This window comes from Suricata suricatta, chromosome X, assembly GCF_006229205.1.
Source record: "Suricata suricatta isolate VVHF042 chromosome X, meerkat_22Aug2017_6uvM2_HiC, whole genome shotgun sequence".
NCBI classification, from domain to species: domain Eukaryota; kingdom Metazoa; phylum Chordata; class Mammalia; order Carnivora; family Herpestidae; genus Suricata; species Suricata suricatta.
In genome coordinates this window covers 21,851,925-21,879,286 of record NC_043717.1, presented here as the reverse complement: position 1 = coordinate 21,879,286, position 27,362 = coordinate 21,851,925, and the positions used below count along the sequence as shown (strand labels likewise).

Here is a 27,362-nt window from a genome sequence, read left to right as displayed (position 1 = left end):
AGAATGATCACTGAGATTTGGGAATCATAAGAAGTGAACCCTATGATTGCCCCAGTTTACTGCCTTAAAAAAATTTCTAGGACTTAGTGCAAGCTGAGGAAACATAGGAAGAGCTTGCCATTTCCTTGACTTGAAGAGATGGAGTTTGGACAGTGTCTAGAATTCACAGTACAAAGTATCCAGTAGAAAAGAGCTGCTTAAATTCTGGAGCTCACACAAGAGTGGCAACGATTCCTGTTCCCATCACTCAGCATGGAAAACCACAGAATTCAGGGGCCATCAGACAGAGCACGCAGAAGTGTTTTGCATCAATAGTGAGGCAAGATTAGCTAGACTCCAAACACTACTTCTATCTACCCCCAAGAATCATAGAAGGGTTTTCTAGCAGTCCTTAGGAAACTCCAGAGTCGTTTGAGTTTCAGGACCAACAGCCCTGAGAAGGATGAAAGGGTGCCAAGTAGGTGGGCCAGTGGGCTTACTTACAGTCCTTTCTTCACCTACATTTTTCTGCCTTCAAATCATGGATTGGATTTCTGGGTAAGACTTAAATTAGAATCAGAGGTCCTATGTCTAGAATGTTTACAACCACTGTTTAACAGTTAGATACTGCTTATGTCATGGAATCCCAGCCTTCAAGGACCTGCGTGTGCTCTCTGGACTTCACAGCACCTCTCATATACTCTAGTGATTGACAGTGCCCCCAAGTGCTCCTTATGTTCCTCACTAGGTAAGGGTGTTCTGTCTGGACCCATTGCCTGGCACCTGATTATTCTGATCAAATCCTTCTTCCTCAAAGTAAAGGGAAAAGGCTTATTGACATTTCAGAATTTTAAAGCATGCCCAGAGGACTTCTGGTACTCAAAGCACCACTGAAGAAATCCCGCTTTCTATGGATGAGAGATTAAGTTAATTTTCTGCTCAACCTACTTAGAAAACAGGGAAATTAAAATAACTGTGAGACAATATATTTTCACCCAAAAGTTTGACCAAAATTTTTAAAGTTGATAAAATAAATGCCTGTGAGAGTATAAATTATTTACATGCATTAAAGGCAGGAATATGAATCAGCACTGCTTTATTAGAATAGAATTTCAGCAATATTTATAATAATTTACAATCACCACATGTTTATACTTTAATCCAATTTACACTTTACTGTTTTTCCTATTAAAAAGCATGACTATTTGTCCAAGAATTCATGCTCAGTGATGTTATCAGTTCTAGTAATCATAGCAGTGCATGGGAAACAGTTTATGTGTCCATCAGCAGCAGAATGGTTAAGTTAAATATGGCACATATGAACTTTAGAATACTTGGAGGAATTAAAAGAGTGAGGTGGATCTATATCTGATTTCATGGAAAGATCCTGCATTTGTTTTAGCAAGTGACAAGGGCAGGAGGGCAGGAGGCAAAACAATATGTACATTGTTATCTAACTATATTACAAACTCACACTTTGTCTTTATAACACATCTATATAAGGGAAAGTCTAGAATAAATTTTAAGCTAACACACAAATTTTTAATTGCTGTTACTTCTGAAAAGAGGGATGAATTTTGGAGGGATGTAATAACGAAGGGGAATTATTGTTATTTATCCATATCGTTAGAATTTGGGGGGTAATACAAGTATTTACACTATAACCTAAAGCCACAGTAGCAACAGAAACAAATTAAAAATAAAGTAAAATTTTCCTCATGGGAAAACAGAAGAGACAGTAGAACATGTTGACTTTTTCTTATCAAGGGTAGCACAACTGCCATAGAACCATTTTCTACCTCCTAGAAGGACTCCTGGGTTTTAGGAATTCTTTGTACATGTGTGTTTAACACAGTGATTTCCACAAACCTCTTCTCATCTACTACTTAAGGAGGAGGCTTTGGTTTTGACCAACAAGGTAAATGATAAAACTCATTAACGCTTTATTGCAAATATAAGGGTGGTTTCCAAATCCTCCTCTCTAACTTAAGGGTTATGTCCCAAGAAACAGAAGGCTCTGAGCCAAATCAGACTCTAGTCACCAGCAGACTTGAAAATACGTTGTGAATGTGGTGGAGGGACCTGGGGTGGGGGTAGAGGTGAGGAGGTGTCTAAAACCTGTCAGAATTACATAGAAGGGCTGTTGCTGTCAGAGGGGGCCAGGGGGTGGGATGGGGGAGCAAGGAGTTGGCATGCTCTAAGTCAGGAGATGGCGCCGCCTGAGGAGTATCTGTCCCCCCAGGAGCAGGGTGCAGCCTCCAGAGGAGGACCCAAAAGAGAGCTGGCCTGAAGGTCAGGTCCCAGTTTGGACATGAGGGCCCACTGGGGAAGATGCAGGGGAGGGAGCTGTCATGCAGGAAAGTGCCAGGACTGGATCCTTGTGCTGAGACCAGGGCAGAGCCCGAGCTCTCAAGGGATCCTGGGGTGAGGGGCCAGGCGAGCCTAGTGAAATGAACCCCAGGGACAATCCCCAAATTGTGCCTGATTCTCACTTTTACCTTCCTGCTTTTAGTACTTTGGTCACAGGGTCCCTCTTTCCTTGCCTGAGACATCATGTGATAGTGAGAAGAGAAAGTAATTAAGGGACGGAAGGTTGGCCTCAGGCTGGAAGAGAGGCACAGTGTGGGCTCCAGAGCAATCAGACCAGAGCTTGAGTTCCAGCTCTGTCACTCATTGTGTGAACTGAACACATTACCAAACCCTATGAGTCTTAAATTCTTCATCAATGAAATGAGTTTTATAAGCACTGTCTTCTAGGACTGTTGGAATATGTACAATGTATGTGAAGCACATGGCACAGTGACTGGTGTACATTGAAACTTTAAAGAATGGTAATTATTGCTATGACTTTTTTGACCCCAGATAATACTAAACTTCCTGCTGAGATTTTTTGTTTTGTTTTAATCTAGGAGATGTCTGAGAATATGCAGTGCTGTAGGATACTGTACACCAAGTCAGCCAAAAATTCTGCTTAGCAAGAAAAAGTACCCTAGTAAATCATCCCACTTGGAGGATATGCTATTAATTTGGATGTTGGGGAATCTTCCCCATCTGGATGCAACTCAAAGCTCCTAAAATTTATGTTCAGAACCAACTCCTCCCCTCCTTCTCCGCTGCTGTTGGATCCAAATCACCCCTATTTTTATTCATTTAACCCCTACCAAAATCAAACCCTCCCTTATAAGTGGTTTGCTAAATTTTACTCAAGATAACCTAGTTAAATGCCCTTTGAATGGAACAGGCTCTGGCTCTGTTTCTCCCAGGCCATTGCAAAGAGTGACAGTGCAGTGGCTTCTTGGCATCTAGCCTCAAGGAAGTATTACCCTTATTTATCAGAAACTCTCTGGTAATGAATGATATGGATAAAATACCTAGTTTGTGTGCTGTGTTCACCTGCATTGGGTCCAGAATTCAGGGCACCTTACATCACTACCCAGGTAGAGATTTGTGTCTGGTTTATCCTTGATCACAAAGTAATTGCTAAAAACAGTTATGCATTAGAGGCTTAGTTTTTCAACTCTGAGACACACCACCCAAGGGTCTGGCCCTTGCTCACCGCCCTCACATCCTCCTCCCACCCACCACCCTTGCACTCACCCCACCCCACCACCTCGTACCCTCCACCCACAACCCACCACCTGGCATTCCTGTACCACCTCACACCCTCCCTCCCCCACCACCACCCTCACACCCTCCACTGACCTGCCACCCTTGCACCCTCCTCCAACCCACCACCAATCTTAATTAGACATTGAAGGATTTGAAGTTTCCCAAGGCCCCAAATTGTCTTGCTTCAGGATGTTTACATTTGACTGCTCTCACCTTGACCTCCCCTTCCTATCCCACCTCATCCTTCTTTTTTGTCTATCTCACCATCTTCCTTTTATGGGCAATGGGTCCATTTTCTTTTTCTTACCACTCCCCATACTACTATGGAGTCTTCCAAAGAGCAGACGCTCATTTAATGTTTGAAGAAAAAAAAAAAAGACAGTGAGCAATTTATTATGATTTATTTTCTCGTACATTCTTGAATAAAGAAAGTTCAGGCATGTAACTTTTATTTTATAGGACAGCAGAGTACAAGGAACAAAGAAAACCAAAAATTGACCATCTTTTACTTTTTTCTCTATTTTTTGATTTCAGCTATTTTGTTGCTAATTTCTTTCACATTTCTAAAGAAGTGGTTATTCCAATGCTATGTTTTCTTGTTCCAGATCACTAAATAAGATGGAAAGTTACCAATTTATTTTAGAAAATAGGAAAACTCATACTCTTAAACCTCATAAACAACATCGAATATGTAATATATTTTGAAGCTAATTAAACTTTTCAAAAACTGAAACATTTGATAACTTTTAACAAGAGATAAATTTGTAAGTTACTCATGTAGAATGTACGATATGCACTATATTCCCTCTACCTAGCACCACCTAAGCCCTCAGGCTACTTCAAACACAAAGTGAGGGAAGTGCTTCAGGTTTCACTACAGGTGGGAGAAGCTGCCAAAATTGGCCCGGGAAGGCCCATTGGTCAGGGCACCAGTATGAACCAGAGCTGCAACTCTGGCTCGGGCTCGCTCTTCCTCATCTCGCAAAGCTTCTTCATACCAGGTTGGGAAGGCACTGGGGATGGTATTATGGAGTTTGGACAAGAATTCAAGGACTTTCATCTTGCTGGTCTCAGCATAGGCTCTTGGACCCCACAGAAACTCATAGCATGGAGGATTGCTGTTGGACACCTGGCGGTACAGAAGGTACCTTGCTTGTACCCAATCTTTAGTGATCAGCTTCTTGGGATTCCCATAGACAAAGTGCCTCCTATTAGCATATATCCCCATCACATTAAGCACTTCCCATATATCCTCTTCAGTGGCACAATTACCATTCATGAAGATCACAGAGAGGACGGTCATCAAGAGGCCGTTCTGGGGCATGATCTTCTCACCACTCAGCCTGCCATCACCAGTGCTGTGCAATTTACTAATAAGGACATAGGAGTGACTGATAGGGTCGACTTCCTTCAGATCAATGCCAAACGCCATCACCATTAACTCAGAGGCTTTCCTAAGGATCTCAGAGTAATGAACCTTGTGCTTTTTGATGACCTGCTTAATCATGTCTTCCTTTGTTATGGGCTCCCCCATGTCATACTTGCGCAGCACAAATTGCACCAATATAATTGCCTTGTCATCTAGAGGGGTTCTACGGTAATGATCAGTGCTGGGCTGTGCCTGAGAGGTGCTTGGTCTTTCCTCATCTTGGCTCGTGGCACTTTTATCAGATCTTGTGTGTGAAACACCTGTAGAAGTAGTGGTAGTGGATGGGGCTTTCCCAACCCCCTGGGATTTTCTACCTGACCCAGTAGCTGAGGAGCTCTGAACATTACCACCAGAAAGAGGAAAGGGGGAAGGGGGGGGCTGTTCTTCTTCTGCTGCCGTGGCCTGAGCATCTTGGACACACTGAGCCTCCATCCGGGTCCTACGGCGTTTCTCACGAGCCCGCAGCTTACTCTTTTGCCCCCGAGGCATGGTGACGCTGGTCGGGGACAGTAGGCATTAATGTGGGCAGGAGGGCAAGCAGTGAGGGCACCTGGAAGAGGGAGAACGAGATAATGTGTACACCTTCAGCAGGGACATTCCACCTTGGCTTGAACCAAAGCCACTTCTGCAGGTTTCCCAGAAAGCACTGCTCTAAGACCGCACAGGGCTCCTTTTCTAATCAGTGTGTCCCCTGAGAACCATGCAGGGGAAGTTAGAGTGTGCCTTAGACTGCAGATGCCAGTCCTGCCGGGTCAACTTGGTGGCCAAGAGCAAGTGCTGGGCAGGTTATAGCTTCTGTGTGGTCCCCTCTGTTCTGAGGCGGAGAATTCTCAATTCACATTTAGGATCATCCTGTTAACTGTTGGCAGGGCCGGGGGCCTCCTCCCCTCAGCACCTCTTAAGCTAAACTCTATACACCAATGACATTACCACCCTGAGATTCTTGTGGAACAGAGGAAGAGCCTTCCAGAGCTGACAACAGGAACAGAGTTTTGTGGGATCCCCACTGTCCTCGATGATTAGGGTTCCCAGTACTCACCCCTGTACCCACTCCCATCAGACCAAGCCCCCCATCTCCCGGGAAGTAACAGCCCCGCTGGGGCCTCCCAGGGTAGACTGCAAGGGTAGGGCCCTGTGTGGGGTTGAGAATGCCCACAATCCTCACTCAGGCTCCTCTCCTTGACTCCGAATAGAGTCTGGAATTCTTCACTCTTGATCCAAGTCCACCAGCCTCAGATCAGTCTTCTTTCTCTGAGACGCGCTGAGAAGAATTGAGGGGGCGTTGGACTTAACCGCCAGGCCTCGAGCCGCAGCGCAGGGATGGGGGCGGGGTTCTGTGAGGTTTCCTTTGTTCTACGTAGTCCCACAGTTCTAAGGAAGGATCGTCACCATGACCCTCAGCATTGCCAATCTTCTTTGCAGACCTGAGGCTGCACTCCTCAGACCTGCGACCCTGGAGGTGGAAGTCAGTCAGTACCTCAGGCTGACACCTCTGCTCCAGGGGTATGGCTGTGTGCAGGCTTCTCCGTTCTGCACACAGAGTGTTCTGTGGAGTGTTGTCCCATCTGTCCTGAGGATGGAGGCAAGGAGTAGGGTGTCCTCCCCTGGGAGATACCAACTCTCTGAAAGTTCTGAGCCGCTTCCCTTCTGCAAACCTTGCAGAAAATTGTGGAGTCCCTGGCCAGATCTGAAATGGGGAAGCTGCAGTAGGGCAGGGTCGTGGGACGGGTGGTGGGCTCTAAGAGGAGAAATACACAGGTCCATAGTGTTTGTTTGCCACCCAGACTTACACTTGGGAAACTTCTACTTTAAAAGATCTTTATTCTAAGGAGCTGCATGGTTTTGTGAGACTCAGATCTGTTGACATTGTCTAACATTGCTTAGTCCAGGGCAGTAACTTTTTTTTTTTTAACCTCATTTGTAATAAGAAATACATTTACATCTTTAACAAGTCTGTGTGTATCTATGCTTCTTTTTCATGTAAGATTACCTACCCTTCTTAAGTGTGATTTGTTCTTTCTATTCCTTGTATTTGATTATAATATTAAATAAAAGTCTGGTACCTACCCTCTAAAGAGGTTTCAGGTGGTTATTGCACAGTTTTTGAACTCATAAGGTTTCCAACAACCCCATCCTTTGATACTGTCCTGATAGTCCTGGCCATTCAGTCTCTGAGGAACAGTCTGAGCTCCCTTCACTAAAGCAGTAGAAATTCTTGTCCCAGGACACTGTAGAAGAAACAAAGGCTGAACTTAAAACCTTTCCTCTGACCAATCCTGTTTTGTAGGCTACAGGACAGTTCTGACTTCAGGGCATGCCCCCACCTACCCACATACAGGTTCAGGTGCAACACAGACTTACTCTCTTCCAGGGATTTCTCATATATGGTGTTTTGCTCTTGCTAATACTGTTCTTTCATTCTCCTTTTTATAGTTTCTCTAGGGTTGATTTTAGGAAACAGCAGCTTGAGTCTGATATCATTTTGGAGGCTGTATGAGAGGCAGTGTATTAGCATGCTCACGCTGCCATAACGGACTACCACAGGCTGGGTGTCTTAATAACAAAAATTTATTTTCTCAAAGTTCTAAAGGCTAGTAGCCCCAGATATAGGTGAGGGCAGGTTCAATTTCTGGTAAGAGCTTACTTCCTGGCTTTGCATTTGGGGACCTTCTTGCTGTGTTCTCACATGGACTCTTCTCTAAATGCATGTAGAGAAAGAGTGACTGCTTGTGTTTCTTCCTCTTCTAATATCAGTCCTATTAGACTAGGGCCTCACCTTTTTAAACCTTATTTAACCTTACTAGCCTCCCTAAATTATCTCCAAATACAGTCACCTTGGGGATTAAGGCTTCAATATCTGAATTGGAGGTTGGGGAAATGACACAACTCAGTACATAGCAGTCCATATTTAAATCTGTAATTAATTTAAGGAGAATGACATCTTTACAAAATTATTTTTCCCATGAATAAACATAGTGTACTCCTCTATTTTTGGGGGACTTCTTTCTGTAAATATTTCATTACACTTATAGTTGCCTCCAAAAAGATTGTGTACATTTTTATTAGGTATATTTTTAGATACATTTTGGATATTGCTGCTGTTCTTATTGGGATATTTTCTATTAATTATCCTACTAGCTATTGATTTTCTGTGGCTAGGCTGGCAATTTTAGTGATCTTCTATACAACAGCTTTGAAGTATCTTTTTTCATTTGAATATTTTGTGCACTGGTTCCTTTGGATTTTCCAATTAAGGCTCATATTGTCACCAATGATTATTTCAACCATATCAATATTCCTTTTTCTTATATATTTTGCTACTCTTATTCCTCAAGTTATATATTCCTGTCCACTTTTAAGTAGAAGGTACCATATCATAGCATCTGTGTCTTTGTCCTATATTTGATGGGAATGCTTCTAACATTTCACATTTATGTAAGTTTGCTGTAGATTTTAGGAAGTGGAAATTCTCTTCAAATGTTATTTTGCTAAAACTTTCTTTACCATGAATTGGTGCGAAATATTTTTTAAAAGGCTTTTTATCCACCCTTAGACATGATCAAATGTACTTTGTTCTCTAATCTATTAAGGTAGAGAAATTCCAATTGGCAGTTTTTTCCAATATTTTAATATCTTTGTAGTTCTTGAACTCACCCTCTTTATTCACTGCTACATTGGATTTACTATAAATTTATTTAGGATAGATGCTTCTACGTGACTGAGCTTGGCTCAAGTGATTTTTTTCTTTGGATATCCCTATGTGGTCTTTGTATCAAGGTCAGCATACCTGTTAAAATGAGTTTAGTAATTTCCCATCTTTTTGTATGATTTGGAAGACTTTATGTAAGATGGCCATTAGTTTTTCCCTAACCATTTGGTGCAACTAGATTCCAAATCTGACTGGTCTTGGAATATTTTGAGGGGGCTGGAATGTAGACTACAGTTTCAGTTTGTATTATTTGACTGAAGTTCTCTGTTCCTGCTTGGAAAAATTTAATCAATTATTCTTCTCCAGGAACCAATCCATTTAACTTGTATTTTAAAGCTTAAAAACATGTTTTTTTTCTTTATTGTAGTAAAAAAAAAAAAAGAACATATAACATTTGATCTACTCTCTTAACAAAATTTTAAATGTGTGTAATCCCACTCCTGCATATTTATGCAGAAGTATTGAACTCAAGATCTTGAAGAGATATTTGCACCCCATATTCATTGCAGTATTATTCACAATAACCAAAATATGGAAGCAACGTAAGGGTTTATCAGCAGAGGAATGGGTAAAGAAAATGTGGTATAAAGACATGCTTATAAGAAACATTTTCACTAAAAAAATTATTAAGGGTATAAAACAGTACAGAGAAGAGTACAATGAACCCAATATACCTGGCACTCAGTATCAACAATCATCAATAGGTAAGGGTAAACGTGTGATCAGATTAGCATTCCTTGGGTTTTTGTTTCTTTACTTGCAAGGTCATTTGAGGGGTGACACTGTACAATTCTGTTAAGAAAAATGTGTGTGTCTCTTTTTTTGGTGATATTGGCAGATAATGATGATCATTACCTTTATCCATTAATCCATTAGAGACTGTGGGATGGTAATGCTCTAATCTTATCATTCCTTGTGAGTTTTTCATCTGAAAAACTACTATAGAAAGAATCTTCCCTTCCTGGTCCACCATACGGTTTTCTTGAGGTATTAGTAAAACAATTTATGGTGTAATCAATCAAATCTTGTCTGCCCCTATATTTTAAACAATTTTATTTAGCATTATTTTATTTATAGTGCTTTTTTTGTAATTGATAATATTTATAAAAATTGTATATTACATGCATTTTTTGATGAACTGGCTTTAGTTGGCTTTACTGTTTTCTATTTACTTATTTCTGCATTTATACTTATTTTTTACCTTCTACTTCTTTAGCATTTTTTATTAAATAATATTGACATACATTATTGTATGTCTTTCAGGTATGCAGCATAGTGATTTAATACTTATCTATATTACAGAATGATCACCACAATAAGTCTAGGTATCATTTGTCACCATACACAGTGGTTACAATATTATTGCCAATATTCCTTATGCCATACATTAAATCCTCCTGGCTTATTTGTTTTATTATTGGAAGACTATCTCTTAATCACCTTCACCTATTTTATCCATCCCATCCACCTCTCTCCACTCTAGCAACCATCAGTTTATCTGTATCTATGAATCTGTGGGTTTTTTTGTTTTTGTTTTTTTGTTTTTGCTTGTTTGTTTTGTTTTGTAGGCCCCACATATAAATGGAATCATATAGTATTTGTCTGTCTCTGACTTATTTCATTTAGGGTACGTGAAATACACTCTATGTCCATCCATATTGTCACAAATGGCAAGATTCTGTTCTTTTTTATGAATATGTATATATAACATCTTCCTTATTCATTTATCAGTGGACACTTAGGTTTCTTCCATATCTTGGGTATTGTAAATAATGCTGTGATAAACATAGGAATGCATATCTTTTTCAATTAGGGTATTCATTTTCTTTGAATAAATACCAAGAAGTGGGATTTCTGAATCATACAGTAGTTTAATTTTAATTTTCGAGAAACCTCCATACTGGTTTTCATAGTGGCTGCACCATTTTGTTTTCCCATCAACAGTGAATGAGGGTTCTCTTTTCTCCACATTCTTACCAACACTTGCTGTTCCTTGTCTTTTTGATTCTAGTCATTTTGACAAGTGTAAATTGATATTTTGTTGTGGTTTTGATTTGCATTCCCCTAATGATTAATGATGTTGAGTGCCTTTTGGCAATCTTTATGTCTTCTTTGGGAAAATGTCTATTCAGGTCTTCTTCCCATTTTTAAATGGCATTATTTGGGTTTTTATGCCATTGAGTTATAGGTGTTATATATTTGTGATGTTGACCCTTTATGAGATAGATCATTTGCAAATATCTTCTCCTATTCAGTAGGTTCCCTTTTCATTTCTTTTTGCTGTACATAAGCTTTTAATTCTATGTTGTCTCATTTGTTTAGTTTTGTTTTTGTTGTCCTTGCCTAAGGAAACAGATCCAAAAAAATAACTCTAAGACTATGGTCAAAGAGCTTATTGCCTATGTGTTCTTCTAGGAATTTTTTTGACTTCAGGTCTTACATTTAAGTCTTTAATCCATTTTACATTTATTTTTGTATATGATGTGAGAAAGTGGTCCAATTTAATTCTTTTGTGTGTGGCTGTCCAGGTTTTCCAACACCATTTATTGAAAAGATAGTGCTTTCCTCATGGTAGAGTCTTGACTCCTTTGTCATAGATTAATTGACCATATGAATGTGGGTTTATTTCTGGGCTCTCTATTCTGGTCCATTGATCTATGTGTCTGTTTCTGTGTCAGTACCATACTGTTTTGATTACTATAGCCTTGTAGGATAAGTCAAAATCTAGGGATGTATCACTTACAGGTTTGTTCTTATTTCTTGAGATTGTGGATATTTGGGGGTTTTTTGTATCTGTTTATTTGTGTCACCTTCAATTTTCTTCATCAATGTATTATAGTTTTCAGAATACAGGTTTTTTACCTCTTTGGTTAAATATAGTCCTATGTATTTTATTCTTTTTGATGCGATTATAAATGAGATTGTTTTTCTTTATTTCTCTAGTTTATTATTGATGCATGGGAATTCAACATATTTCTTTATTTTGATTTTGTATCCTACAACTTAACTGAATTAATTTATTCATTCTAAAGTTTTATGGTTTAGTTTTCAGGGTTTTCTATATGTAGCATCATGTCATGTATAAATAGTGACAGTTTTACTTCTTCCTTTCCAATTTGGCTACCTTTTTTCCCTTGTCTAACTGCTGTGATTAAGACTGATAATACTATGTTAAATAAAAGCAATGACAGTGACCATCTTTGTCTTGTTCCTGATCATACAGGAAAAGTTTTCAGTTTTTCACCACTTGAGTATGATGTTACCTGTGGGTTTGTTACATATGGCCTTTATTATGTTAAGGTACATTTCCTATACACCTACTTTGTTGAGAGTTTTTACCATAAATGGATTTTGAATTTTGTCAAATGCCTTTTTTGCATCTATTGAGATGATCATATGATTTTCAACTTTCATTTTATTAATGTGGTATATTCTCTAGATTTAATATGCTATCCATTCTCTTTTTTAATTGTTTAGGTGTTATGAATATTTCTTCCTAATAGATCTATTTAAGACTAATCATCCCTATTAATGCCATCTGGGCTTATCTCACAGGTAGTATTACAGAGTTTTATGTGTATTCTTTAAAAACTTACAACTTGAATATATTTTTGTATGCCATGTGCTAGAAAAGTAAATATAATTGGCCACATGGTCAAGACTTGCCAAGAGGCACAGAAAATTCTCTATATATTTAACCCAGAAGGAATTTAATGTGATATATTGTTTACTCAAAGATGAAAAATTCACATAAGGAAGCAACACAAAACCTAATATTCAGCAATTTGAGAATGCCACTCCCAAATTTAGGCTCCTGGAGCCTAGGAGTTTGTCTCAACAGGATCTATAACTATAGTGGGCCAGTATGATGCAGACTAGAGCCAAGGAGGAGATGCAGTCATTGAAGGAGAAGCCACCTGATGCAGAAAACGAGAAAGAAAAAAACTCTAATTGCTTCTGCCGCCTCCTCCTCCTCCTCCTCCTCCTCCTTCTTCTTCTTCTTTGGCTTGAAATGCAATGGCAGCCAAATATTGGAGAAGCTGGGGTTTACAGATTCAACCCCTGTATAATAAAGAATAGAGCAGAGGAAGGGTGAGGAACAGTTCTGAGGTCAAATAGATCTAGGACCACTATACCACGCTGGCATTTACAGATTAAATGAGAAAAATCATATCTAAATTGATACGGAAAGATATTTTTTAAAGTCAGCATTCATTTGTGATAAAGAAGGTATGCTATCAGATTAGATAAAGTATATCTACCAAAAACAAAACAAAACACAAAACACAAACAAAATGACATACATAATGTAAAAATGTTAAAAACGTTTACTTAGACACTGAAAATAGACAGGGATACCTGCTATCACCATTTCTATATAACATTTTAATAGAAATTTTACATAACATAGCTGGGAATCATAAGAAATAAAAGGGATAGGGATTGGAAAATAGGAAACACAACTTTTATAATTAGCACATATTTAGAGTGTGTGTAATAAAAATCCAGAAGAACTAAACATAAGATATTCAGTTACCTAAGAGAGTTTGTCATCACGAGAAATGCTAAAGTCAATCAGGCTGAACTTAAAGGACACTGTACAATAATTAGAAGCCATATGAAAAAGTAAAGATTACCAGTAAACACAGGTAAATGTAAAACACAGCATTATTGTATTCTTGGTATTATATATATGGTAATTACTTTTGTTTCCTATATAATTTAAAAGACAAGTACATAAAATAAAAATTATACATCCTTCTTAATGAGCACACAAATATAATCAAGATCTTTTATGAATATGGATGCAAAAATCTTGAACAAAATAATAGTAAATGAAAACAAACAACACATGAAAAGGATTGACTGGGATTTATCCTGGGAATTCAAGTCTAGTTCAACATAAGAAGATCAGTCAATGTGATGTGACCAAATTATAATAACAAAGGGAAAATAATGGTCATCTCAGCAGCAAAAACATTTGACTGAATTTAACACCCTTTCATAATAAAAACACTCAGCAAATTAGGAGTATAAGGGAACTTCTTTAACATTATAAATGAAATTTATGAAAACCCCATAGTTAACATCACATTCATTGGAGAAAGAATGAAAGATTTACTACTAAATCAGGAACAATGCAAAGATGTTGGCTTTATTGGTGATATTCAACATTATACTAGAAGTCCTGGCCAGGGCAATTAGGAAAGAAAAAGAAAAGAAATAAAAGGCATCTAAATTGGGAAATAGTTAGCAAAAATATCTCTATTTGTAGATAACATTATTCAATATATGTAGAAAATCCCCCAAATTTCCAAAAAACAAAAGAAAGAAAACTCACTAGAGCTAATACATGAATTTAGCAAAGTTGCAGATCAACACAAAAATAAGTTCACAAGCAATAAAGCTGAAAAAGAAATTGGGAAATGATTCCATTTACAATAGCATCAGTAAGAATATAATGCCTAGGAATAAGCTTAACCAAAGATAAGAAAGAATGTACACTGAAAAATATGAACCATCATGAAAAAAAATAAAATAAAAGAGGGCTTAAATAAATGGAAAAACACTCCATGTTCATGGATTGGAAGCCTTACATATTGTTGAGATGGTAATACTTCCCAAAGGGATCTATACATTCAATGCAATTTTTGCAGAAATGTAAAAGCCAGTCATCACATTTATATGGAACTGCAAGGGATACCCACCAGTCAATACAATATTGAAAAAGTAAAACAAAACTGGATAACTCACATTTTTTTATTTGGAAACTTATTAGAAAGCTACAATAGTAAAAACAGTGTGGTACTCATAAGGATAGTCATCTAGAATAGTGCAATAGAATTGAGATCCTGGAAATAAATACAAACATCTGTTTACAGTTTATGTTCCACAAGGGTGTCAAAAATATTGACTGTGGAAAAAATATTGGGTTTTTTTTCAACAAATGGTGTCAAGACAAATGGATAACCACGTGCAAAAAAATAAAATGGGACCTATGCCTTACTCCTATATAAAAATTAACTCAAAATGGATCAATGACCTAAATATAAGATTTAAAACTATAAAAGCATTAGGAAAAAGCATAGTGGTAAATAATCATATCAGATTGGCAGTGGAGTCTTAAATTTAACACCAAGGTATAAGCACCAAAAAAAAAAAAATACAGACTCACAAAAATTAAAAAAGAAAATTTATATGCAGATAATATCAAAGAACATTATCAAGAATCTGAAAAGGTAACCTACAGAATGAAAGAAAACATTTGTAAATCATTTATCTGATAAGGGTTTTCTATCTGGAATATGTAAAGAGCTCTTTCAACTCAACAACAAAAAGACAAACAACTCAATTAAAATATGGGCAACAGATTTGAATGGACAATTCTCCAAAGAGGATATAGAAAAGCCTAGCAAGCTCATGAAGAGGTATTCAACATTATTATTGCTATTTAAAACCACAATAAGTACCACTTCATACTCACTAGAATGGCTTTAATATTTTAAAAAGGAAAATAAAATAACAAATGTTGAAGAAGATGGGGATAAATAGGATTCCTCATTCATCTCTGGTGGGAATTTAAAATGTGTAACTGGTGTGAAAAACAGTTGGCAGTTCTGTGAGCAGTTAAACTTAGACATGACCCAGCAATTCTACTCTTCAGTATATTTTCAAGAGAAATGATGACATGTGTCCACATAGAAACTTGTACACAAATACAGATAACACCATTCTTCATAATAGCCAAAAGGTGGAAACACAGCAAATGTCCATTAATGGATTAATGGACAGATTATGAAATATACACACAATGGAATATTATTCAGCCATAAAAAGGAGCAAAGTATTGATACATGCCACAATGTGGATGAACCTCGAAAACATTATGCTAATGAAAGAAGTCAGATGCAAAAGATCACATATCGTGTAAATTCTATGATATGATGTATCCAGACAAGATGAATTTGTGAAGACAAAACACATGTTAGGAGTTACCAAGAGCAAGGAAGGGAACAGTGGGAAGTTCTTATTTAATGGGTACAGAGTATTTTACTGGGGCAAGGAAAATTTTGAAACTAGAAAGTGGGAAAGTGGTGGTGGTTACACATTTTGAATACACCAAATCCCACTGAATTTTATACTTCAAAATGGCTAATTATGTGAAATAAATTTTATCTCAGTTAAAAATACAGTATGATCAATGCTAAAAAAATATTAATTTTTTGCAATGTGGTTCTCATTGTATACTTTGGAAATATGTAAGCCAACTGTCTCCTAAAATTGGGAGAATTAAAGGACCTAATAGTAGTAAAGTTTCTATATCCCACATGAAGTGATTAAAGGTTGGTACTAGCAGAATGAGGTATTGCATACTAATATTGCAATCCCTTTAGCATCCATTGAAAGCTTTAAAAGAAACATACCAGGATGCCTGGGTGGCTCAGTTGCTTGAGTGTCTGACTTCGGCTCAGGTCCTGATCGTGCAGTTTGTGAGTTCGAGCCCTTGCGTCGGGCTCTGTGCTGACAGCTCAGAGCCTGGAGCCTGTTTCGGATTCTGTGTCTCCCTCTCTCTCTACCCCTCTGCTTCTTGCATTCTGTCTCTGTCTCTGTCTCTCTCAAAAATAAGTGAACATTAAAAAAATTTAAAAAAGAAGTAAAAGAAATATACCTAAACCACTGTTTATTTAAATTAAATAAATTTTAATATTTACATTAAATTTATTTAAATTAATAAGTTCAAGTGACCCACAAAATGGGAGGAAAAAGGAAATAGAAGAGTGTAAAACAGAGAAAACAAACAGCAAACAAAGATAAAATGGCAGATATATCAATAATTATATTAAATCTAAGTGAGCAAATCACACCAACTAAAAGAGGTTGGTAGAATAGTAAAAATATATGACCTAGTCACATGTTGTCTACAAAAATCTCACTTCAAATCTTCATAAGTTAAAAGTAAAAGGATGGGAAAAGATACATTATTCAAACTGAAATCAAACCAAAACAGAGTTGGCTCTATTAATAGCAGAAATAAAGAATTCAGAACAAAGAAATTGCCAGGAGGATATTAAATAATAATAAAAAGGACAATTCACGAAGAAGACATAGTAATCTTAAATGGACATCTACCTAAAAGTATAATTTCAAAATATCTAAAAACCTGACAGAACTGAAAGGAGAAATAGACAAAGCCATGATTATAGTTAGGGTCTTCAATTCCTCTATCAGGAATCAAAAGAACCACTAGAAAAAAATCATCAAGGATATGGAACTATCCTACATCAAGGATATAGCACTATCAGACAACATGATCCATTTAACATTTATAAAAAATTTGACCTCACTACAGCAGAATACATATTTTTTTATTCACACATGGAATATTCACCAGGAACAACCAAGTGCTGAGTCATGAAGCATGCCCTAAAATGTAAAATAATTGAAATTGTATAAATTATGTTCTCTGCACTCAGTGGAATTACTCTAGAAATCAATACCAGAAACATAACAGGAAAATTTCCAAACAATGCAAAATTAAGCAATATACTTCTAAATCATGTGTAAGCCCATGAGGATTTCTCAATAAAAATTTAAAAATATGTAATTGAATAGAAAGGAAAAGAAATCATTTAAAAATCAATAGAATGCAGATAAATGAGTGCTTTGAGGAAAATGTATATTGCTAAATATTTATATGAGAAAAAGATGTATCTCAAAACAATAATCCAAGCTTCCCTCTCAGGAAACAAGAAAAAGAGGCAGATGTTAGGAAATATGTCATAGTAAGGTCAGAAATCAATGCAATTGAAAACAGAAGAACAATAGAGAAAATTAATAAAAATCGAGCACTTGTTCTTTTTTTTTTTAAATGCTTATTTATTTACTTTGAGAGAGAGAGAGAGAGAGAGCGAGCATGGGCATGAGCTGAAGAAGGGCAGAGAGAGGGAGGGAAAATTCGAAGCAGTCTCCACACTTTCGGTCCAGAGCCTGATGTGGTGCTCAATCTTATGAACCTGAAATCATGACCTGAGCTGAAATCCAGAGTCAGACACTTAACGAACTGACGTCCTCTCTGGTGCCCCAGACACTGGTTCTTTCAAAAGACAACATAAAAATGATAAACATCTAACATGACTGACAAGGAAAAGGCTATGAGACCACAAACAATATCAGAAAAGAAAGGGGAATTTTACCACAAACCCAAGAGAAATTTAAAGGATTATAAAGTAATATTATAAACTCTGCAAACATAAATTTGATAACTCAGAAAGAAATGATCTAATTATGTGAAAGCTACAAGCTGTCTAAACTCTTCCAAGTTAAAATAGATAGCCTGAAAAATACTATAAATATTAAATAAATGGAATTCAAAACCACATACTTGTATCAATTGAGGCAAAAAAAATTGACAAAATTCGGCACTCATTCATCATAAAACCTTACAGCATACTAAGAATAGAAAGGAATTTTTTCACAGTGACTCAAGGTGGTAAAGAGTGTCTATTAAAAAAAAAAACACCATACAGTTCATATTAGACTTAATGGTGGAAGACTGAATGCTTTCCCATTAAGACTGGGAATAAAGCAAGTATGTCCACCCTCATCACTTATCTTTGATATAGTACTGGGAGCCCTAGCCAGTGCAATAATATAGGAAAAAGAAATAAAAAATCATGCAGTTTTTAAACAGTGAAATAAAATGTTCCTATTTGCAGATGACTGATTTTTTAAAAATAATACCAAGGAATCTAAAGAAGAAAAAGAAAGCAAATAATCCTCCCCAAATCCTTTAATAAGTTATTTCAGCAAAGTTTCAGGACACAAGCAAGATCACAGAAAAAAAATCATATTTTTATATAGTAGCAATAAATAATTGGAACCCAAAATTAAAAGCACAGTATATTTACAATAGCTAAAAAGTATTTAGGTCTAGATCATATAAAACATGTACTGAAATTGTAAGCCTATAAAATGCTAATAGAAGAAATCAAAGGTTTAAAGAAATAGAAGTTCTATGTCTGTATATCAAAAGAATCAACATAGTAAAGATGGCAGTTCTCTTCAAATTGATCTGCAAGTTTAACAAATCTACTCTGAAAATCTCAACTGGATGTTTTATCGATATACACAAGCTGATTCTAAAATTTATATCAAAAAACAAAGGAACTAGAATAGCTAAAACTTTGGATGAAGAAGATGTGTATACACACACACATATAAAATGGAATATTAGCCATCAAAAAGAATGAAGTCTTGTTATTTGCAATGATGTGGATGGAGCTAGAGTATATAGTGCTAAATAAGATAAGTCAGTCAGAATAAGACAAATACCATACGATTTCACTCACATGCAGTATTTAAGAAACAGAATAGATGAACATAAGGGGAAAAAAAGAGAGGCAAACAGGAAATAGACTCTACTATAGAGAACAAACTCAAAGTTGATGGAGGAGAAGTTGGCAGGGGATGGGCTAAATGTGTGATGGGCATTAAGGAGGGAACTTGTGTTGAGCATGGGGTGTTATATGTAAGTAATGAATCATTAAATTCTACTCCTAAAACCAATATTACACTACATGTTAAGTAATTAGAATTTACATAAAAATTTGAAAAAAATAAAGTTCCTATGAAAAAACAAAGGAACTAGAATAGCTAAAGTAATTTTTAAAGAAGTTAATAGAGGGGCGCCTGGGTGGCTCAGTCGGTTAAGTGTCCAGCTTCGGCTCAGGTCATGATCTCACGTTCGAGGGTTCGAGCCCCGCGTCAGGCTCTGTGCTGACAGCTAGCTCAGAGCCTGGAGCCTGCTTCCGATTCTGTATCTCCCTCTCTCTCTGACCTTCCCCTGATCATGCTGTCTCTGTCTGTCTCTCAAAAAAATAAATAAAAAACATAAAAAAATATTTAAAAAAAAATAAAGAAGTTAATAGAGTTGTAAGAATTATACCACTGGACGGTAAGACTAGATGTATAACTACATTAATCAAGACTGTAGTATTGACAGAGGGATAGACACACAGATAAATTGAACAAACTACAGTCTGGTAATAGAACCATAATAGAATAGCCAACTAATTTGGGATAGCATAGCAGTTCAATAGAGAAATGGTTGTTTATTCAACAAATGATGTTAGAACAATTAGACTTCTATAGGATTAAAAAGAAAGTGAACTTTGGCCTACACCTCATACCTTTTACAAATTTTTTTTAAGGGATCATAGTTGTAAATATGAAACTTAGACAAAACACAGGAGACTATCTTGCTGACTTATAAGACTTGTCCCCTAAATCAAGATATGTAAGAACAATAATGGATAAACTGAACTTGATCAAAATTTAGAAGTTTGGTCTGGGAATGGCATTGCTAAGAGAGCAAGACAAGTCACAGTCTAGATGAAAATATTTGCAAGTCACATATCCAAGAAAGGACTTATACAGGCAAAAAGTCCTTAAACTCAACATTAAGCAAGAAAAAGTCAAATTTTTTAAAAACGGCATATAATTTGAACACAAGCATCACCAAAGAGGCTATTAGAATGGCAAATAAGCAGATTAAAAGATAGATGTTCAACATCCACTGTGTGTCACACGTAAGTGATGAATCACTAAATTCTACTACTGAAACTAATATGACACTATATGTTAACTAACTGGAATTTAAATAAAAATTTGAGAAAAAAGATATTTAACATCATTGTGCTTTAGGTAAATGTAAATTAGTGGGTATGTAAAATGTTCCAGGCTCTCTGGAAAACAATCTAACAGTTTTCCATAAAATTAATCATGTACTTTTCATATAATTCAGCAGGCCCTTCCAGAGTACCTACCCTGTTCATAGCAGCTTCATCTGTAGTAGGCACTAAACTGGAAACAACCCAAATATTCTTCAACAGCTGAGTAGATAAACAGACTGTGACCTACACTCATACCATAGAATACAACTCAGCAATAAAAAGGAATAGATTATTGATACAAGCAACAACTTGGATGGACATCAAGGGGATGTTGCTGAGTGAAAAATAGCAATATTCAAAGTTTATTGAATGAATCTATTTATATAAACTTCTCAAAATGATAAAATTATGTAATGGAGAAAAAAAAATCAGTTGTCTCCAGGCCTAGGGTTGCAGGGAGGGCATTATTATAAACAAACATACCATGGCATTTCTTTGGAGTGTTGGAACAGTCTGTATTGTGACTGTGATCATGCTTAGAAAAATTTGTACATATGGCAAGACTTCCTAAACTATACACTAAACAAAACAAAACAACCTGAAGCAAAACAAAGCAATAACAACAAAATCACTGGTTGCATTTTAAAACTGGTTAAATGCAAATTAGATTTTAGATTGGTTAATACTGTACTGATATCGCTTCCCAATTTCTGATATTTGTACGATCATTATGCAACTTGATATAGTCAGAGGAATATGACAGAAAGTCCACAGAAACTCTCTGTATTATGTTTGCAATTCCTATATGAGTCTAAAATAATTTCAAAATAGAGGGCTTATAAACATCTGGTTTCTGCTCCAGCATATAAAGAGCTTAGAAGTCGCCATTTCTGTCTTATTTACAATAAGAAATAGCTGGCAAAATGGAAAATTGACAACTTTCCTTGGATCCAACAAGGAACTGTGGTCACAGAGGACACAGGAGAACCACATTCATAGAGATATAGTTATCTGCTCACCTAGAGCAGAAGCTGCTACAAGCTATACAGATAGAACCAATTACTTCACTAGTAACAAGGTTGACAAATAGCTGGAGGCTGAATGCCTACTAGTGTGAGATTACAAAACTCGTGGAGGCTGCAGTCATAGAGGGGACTCCAAATTTACAGGCTTTCCCTCCAGGCACCACACCAAATGTGCACAGTGAGGGTCCTGGAAAATCTGCTAGTGGCTCTGGCTGGGAGAGGGGAAGGACAACCATGGTATGATCTTCCCAGACCTTTTGTACATAACAAAGACCTACTCTCCAAGGGTAGTACTGAAACCTTATCCCACTAGGGGAAAGACTTTCCACCCTATTCCATCATACACCAGCCTTTCAGTCTCACCAAAGGAAAACAAAACAAAACATAATCAGCAGGAGATAGGTCTCCAAAGAAATAGTCTGGGAATGATGCAGTGAGGAAAGCAAGTGTAGGTGGCTGGGGTGCTATATTCCTGGAAGAGGGACAGAAATATTTGCGATGCCTATACTCCCTTAAAGCAGGCAAACTAAAATACTTAGATTTAATCAGAAGATTATAGAACAATTCTATTACTCCCCACCTGCCACTGCAGTACCACCACAGCAACACACCTCTAGTACAATAACAGTGGATTACAGCTGAAAGAGGTGAAAAGCACAGATTCTCCCTAAGGAACAATGCAAAGAGAAGCCCTAAAGCAAAGACAGGAGACAGAAATCAGACACTACAGTAATTATAGGTACAATAAACATTAAATATAGGCCAACTCCTAACCATGTTAATATATATTCTTATACATAAAGCATATTTCCTTCAGTACCTACATATCTGTCTTTCAAAAAATATATAAGACATACCATAAATCAAGAAAGAATGTAGTCTAAAAAGACAAATGCATCAGAACCAGACAGACATGATATAGATTTTGAAATTATTAGACAAGGAGTTTAATAAACATGATTAGTATGTTAAGGGTTCAAGTTGGACAGATAGATAACATGCAAGGGCAAATAGGTAATTTCACCAGAGAGATGGAATCTAAAGTAAGAATCAAAACTAAATGCTAGAGGGGCACCTGGTGACTCAGTGGGTTGAGCATCTGATTCTTGATTTTGACTCAGGTCATGATCTCATAGTTGTGGGATTGGATCAAGCCCTGCATTGCGTTTCACACTGGGCAGGGAGTCTGCTTGAGATTCTCTCCTCCCCCCGTCTCTGTCCCTTCCCTGCTTGCTCTTTCTCTGGAAAAAAAAAAAAACTAAACTAAATTCTAAAAATAAAAAATACAGTAAGAGAAATTAAAAGTGCCTTTAACAGGCTTATTAGGAGATGTGACACAGTTATGGAAACAATTAATAAACCTGAAGATAGGTGAAAAATGACCTCCCCCAATTGAATCAAAATAAGAAGCAAAGAACAAAAACGTTAGCAAAACACCCAAGAACTATGGGACATTATCAAAACATGTAATATATAAATTGTTATAATACTAAAAGAAGAAAGAATGAGGGTAGAAAATATATTTGAAGAAATAAATCAACAACTTTCTAAAATTGGGGATAGACAACAAATCAGATCTAGGCAGCTCAGAGAACACTAAAATAAATACTAAAACACCTAGACATATCATATTTATACTGAAGAAAACCAAAAACAGGAAGAAAATTGTGAAGAAAGCCAGAGGGGTCAAAAACACCTTCCAAGAGAGGAAGAAAAATAAAAATTATAGCAAACTTGTCATCAGAAATATGGAAGCAAGAAGAGAGTGAAATGAAATCCTTTAAGTATTAAAAGAATGCTAATCTAAATCCTACATCTAACAAAATTATCCTTCAAAGATAAAAGAGAAATAAAAATATTTTCAGACAAAAATGAGTCAATTCATTGTCTCAACAATTACATTATTGCTATGTAAGAAATGTTAAATTCATTATGCAGAAGGAACATGATAATAGGTCAGAAACTTCAATGCCCATAAAAAGAAATAAAAGGAAAATCATCAGAGAAGGAACAAATGGAGGTAAAGTAAAAGGTTTAACTTTTCTTAATTTTAATTTTTAAAGGTTACTTGTTTTAAGCAACAATAGTAACAATGGATTAGATGATTAGAGCATATGAAAAAGTGAAATGAATGAGAGCAATGTCACAAAAAACAGGAATTGGAAATACTCTGTTATAAGGGATCTGCACTACATGTGAAACAGTATAGTCCTTTCTGAAGATGTAGTTAGATTATTTTAAAATGTGTATTATAAACTCTAAAAACCATTGAAAAGGCTTAAGAGAGTATAAATGATATATTAAGAAAAGAGATAAAAAGAAATCATATAAAATGCTCAATTAATACCAGAGAGCACAAAAAAAGTGATTAGAGAAAGAACAAATGCACTAGATGGAAAAGTTACACAAATAGTAGATTTTAGTACAACTATATAAATATTTGATTTAAATGTAAATACCAGTTAAAAGACAGAACTTGTCAGATTGAATAAACAACTTTAAAAAGATTCAACTATATGCTGTCTACAAGGAACTGATTTTGTGTATCAAGACTCCTGACAGTTTAAAAGTAAAAGAACGATGGCTTTGGGGGCAGTGAAACTCTTCTGTATAACACTGTAATGGTGGATACCTGACAGAAACTCTTCTGTCTTCCGTATGACACTATAATGGTGGATACCTGATATTATGCATCAGTCAAAATCTATAGGGGTCTGTTCATACAATACAGAGAATAGATGTTAATATAAACTACAGAATTTAATTAATAAAAATGTATTAGTATTAGCTCGTTAATTATAAAAAATGTACCACACTATTGCAAGATGTCAATAATAGGTGAAACTGTGAGTATGTGTTAGGGTGGGAGCATATGGGAACTATAATTTTAGGCTCAATTTTTCTGTAAACCTAAAACTACTCTAAAAAATAAAGTCTGTTTTTTTAAACACAAATGAAATATATATATGTGGTGGACGTTTAACCAGCTAAACTAAAGCACTGTTGGATCCACTGCTAATTCTTTAATTTGTCTTATATTTTCACACATTGACTCCCATATTCTGGCTATTGCCCACAACCCCATTCAGCAGCTCTAGACTATCTGCCACACCCTCCTGTTCAACTTCCAGGGGTTACCTTGTAACTTCCAAGATCAGACCAGCCACTTGGGGGTGATGGTAGGTAACATCTAGTCAGTGTTACAGAATGCTGTCTTTTTAAAGGAAATATCTGATAGCATCTTCACTTCAAGCAATGGTCGGCTGCAGAAAATGAACGAGTCTTTTGATGATGTGATAGATTAACTTGCTAGCAACATACCTCTTAACCATCTGGAAGATTTCCTTTATTTTTAGCTGACCAAGTCTCAGAATGCTCAGAACAAAGGGGCAGGGAAGGACAGGACCAGCCATGAAGCCTAGCAACCTAAGCACAAAACACATTAAACTTGTCCCTTTCATTAGTGCATAGCGAAGACCAGCAGATGACACCTTTTATTGTATTGAAATGAACCTGCTAGGCAAATCTGAATTGAGGAATCCGGTAGCTATAAGATGCGACCTCAACTGTGCTCATTTCCAGATGAATAAAGAACTTTAAAGTGTCTGCCACTAACAGATAAATTCTGTTATTTACTTGGCTGGTAAAAAAAGAAAGGCAGACTTATTATTAGACCCTAGCCAGAAATCACTAAAAGTTCAAGTGCACGTATGGTCTCATTCTGTAGCCATTGTGTTGCTACTGTTAATGTATGATTTTGGTAAATAGGAACATATTCTTGGGGGCTGCCTATGAACCAGTGTCTGGTCTGATTTTGTCTAAGCAGGTCTCATCATTCGTTTGTCTTATGATACATCTTGTATAACTTTATTTTAGTTTTTCATATCTCATATATGAATGTTACCTTTGAATTTAATATAATTCATTTCAGAGTAGGTTAATAAAGGATGGAAACATATAGCGTGGTAATGAGGGGGTTTTGGAGTGATGGGGGAGGGGTTCAGAGCTGATGCTCAAGAAAAAATTCTTGAAGACGTCTTTGGTGCAAAACGGTGATTTTATTAAAGCACAGGTACAGGGCCTGTGAGCAGAAAGAACTGCAGTGGGGTTGTGAAGCGTGACTGGTGACATACTATGGAGTTGGGGGAGGTAAAGGCAAAAGGGAGGCCTCCAGAAGGACTTTGATATGCTAAAGAGGACTCTGAAGAAACCCAAGGCCTTGCTATTGTCAAGCTAAGGTTGTTTTGCCTCTAGCAAAGCATTAACATTAGGACAGCAGGGGGTCCCTGGAGAAATGTTATACTCTGTATTTGCCTCAAGTATTTGTCAGTGAGCTTCAGGTTATAAGGAGATTTAATGTTACCTGCCATTTCCTTCTCACCTTTGTTGCCTGCATCACAATGGAGGAGAGGGTGGTATTGGGGCCCCAGGAAACTGAGTCTATAGGTTTCTGGAGATTAGGCCATGGATAAGATTGCCTTTTTCTCATACTTTACTAAGACATTTGTAAACTCATGGGGACTCAGGTCTTGCATGATTGTGATCTCTCATTTGTTTTCTTTCTTTTCCTTTGTTCTTGGGCAGCCAGGAGTGCCTGATGAATATCACATATATCCCATGGGGTAGGAAGAGGGGGCTAGCTTGTGCTTGGCCCTCAGTTTACTTATGATCCCTCATCAGCAACACTAGTCAAAAACTGCTAAAGTAGCTATACAAATTTCAGTCAAAGCAGATTTCAGAACAAGGAATAGTATCAGGGATGATGAGACACAGTACCTAATGATAAAAGGATCAAATACCCAAGAAAGTATTACAATCCTAAACATGTATGCACCTAACAACGGAGCCGCCAACATCCGAGGCAAAAACTGATTGAATTAAAGGAGAAATATGTACACAGTTGACAGACATCACTACTTCTCTAGCAGTATTTGATAGATGAAGCAGTCAGAAAATCAGTAAAGATACAGATGTCATGAGCAATACTAACAGCTTAACCTAATTGAGATGATAAAGTATTTCATCTAACAACAGCAGAATACGCATTTTTCTCAACCTCACAGGTTACATTCACCAAGATAGACCACATTTTCATCCATATTATCATCCACAAAACACTATTAAACAAATCTTAACAAATTTAAAAGAATAGAAATCAAACAAAATATGTTCTCAGGTCACAACAAGATTACATTAGAAATCAATAACAGAAAGGTAGGTGGAAAGTTCCCAAATATTTGCAAATTTAAACAACTTCTAGATAACCCATGAGTCAAAGAAGAAATCTCAAAAGAAATTTCAAATTTATTTGAAATAAATGAAGATACAAATTACAAAATCTATAGATTGCTACTAAACTAGTGCTTACAGAGAGATTTAGAGGATTAAATTAATATACTAGAAAAAAAAGGAAAGATCTAAAGTAAATTACCTAAGTTTTCCCCTCAGCAGACTAGAGAAAAAAAGACCAAAGTATACCCAAAATGAACATAAGAAAGGGAATTAAAAAAAAAAAAAGACCATAGGAGCGCCTGGGTGGCTCAGTTAATTAAGCATTATTAAGCATTTGACTTTTGATTGTGGCTCAGGTGATGATGTCATGGTTGATGAGTTGGAGTTCCTGGTAAGGCTCTGTGCTAACAGTGCAGAGCATGCTTGGGATTCTCCCTCTCTCCCTCTCTCTCTGTCCCTCCCCAACTCTTTCCTCTCTCTCCCTCTCCCTCTCTCCCTCTCTCTCTCTCTCTCTCTCTCTCTCTCTCTCTCTCTCTCTCTCTCTCTCTCTCTGTGTCAATAAAGAAATAAACTTAAAAACTGTTTGAAATAGACCATAAATAAATGAAATTTTAAACAGGAGAACAACAGAGGAAATCAATGCAATCAATGACACGAGTAAAATTGGTGAGTCTCTAGCTAGAATAACCATGAAAGAAGAGAGACAG

General features: G+C 36.6%; 1 protein-coding gene across 1 annotated transcript; it reads right to left on the bottom strand.

Annotated features, from left to right (window-relative positions):
- Window positions 1-3,972: 3,972 nt before the first annotated feature.
- Window positions 3,973-6,268, bottom strand: LOC115284062 (melanoma-associated antigen B10-like). The gene is made up of 2 exons (XM_029930647.1): window positions 6,183-6,268; window positions 3,973-5,567 (listed from the first exon to the last, which is right to left on the bottom strand). Exon 2 carries the CDS (start codon window positions 5,504-5,506, stop codon window positions 4,463-4,465), a length of 1,044 nt encoding a protein of 347 aa, XP_029786507.1. The 5' UTR covers window positions 5,507-5,567; window positions 6,183-6,268; the 3' UTR covers window positions 3,973-4,462.
- Window positions 6,269-27,362: the final 21,094 nt, after the last annotated feature.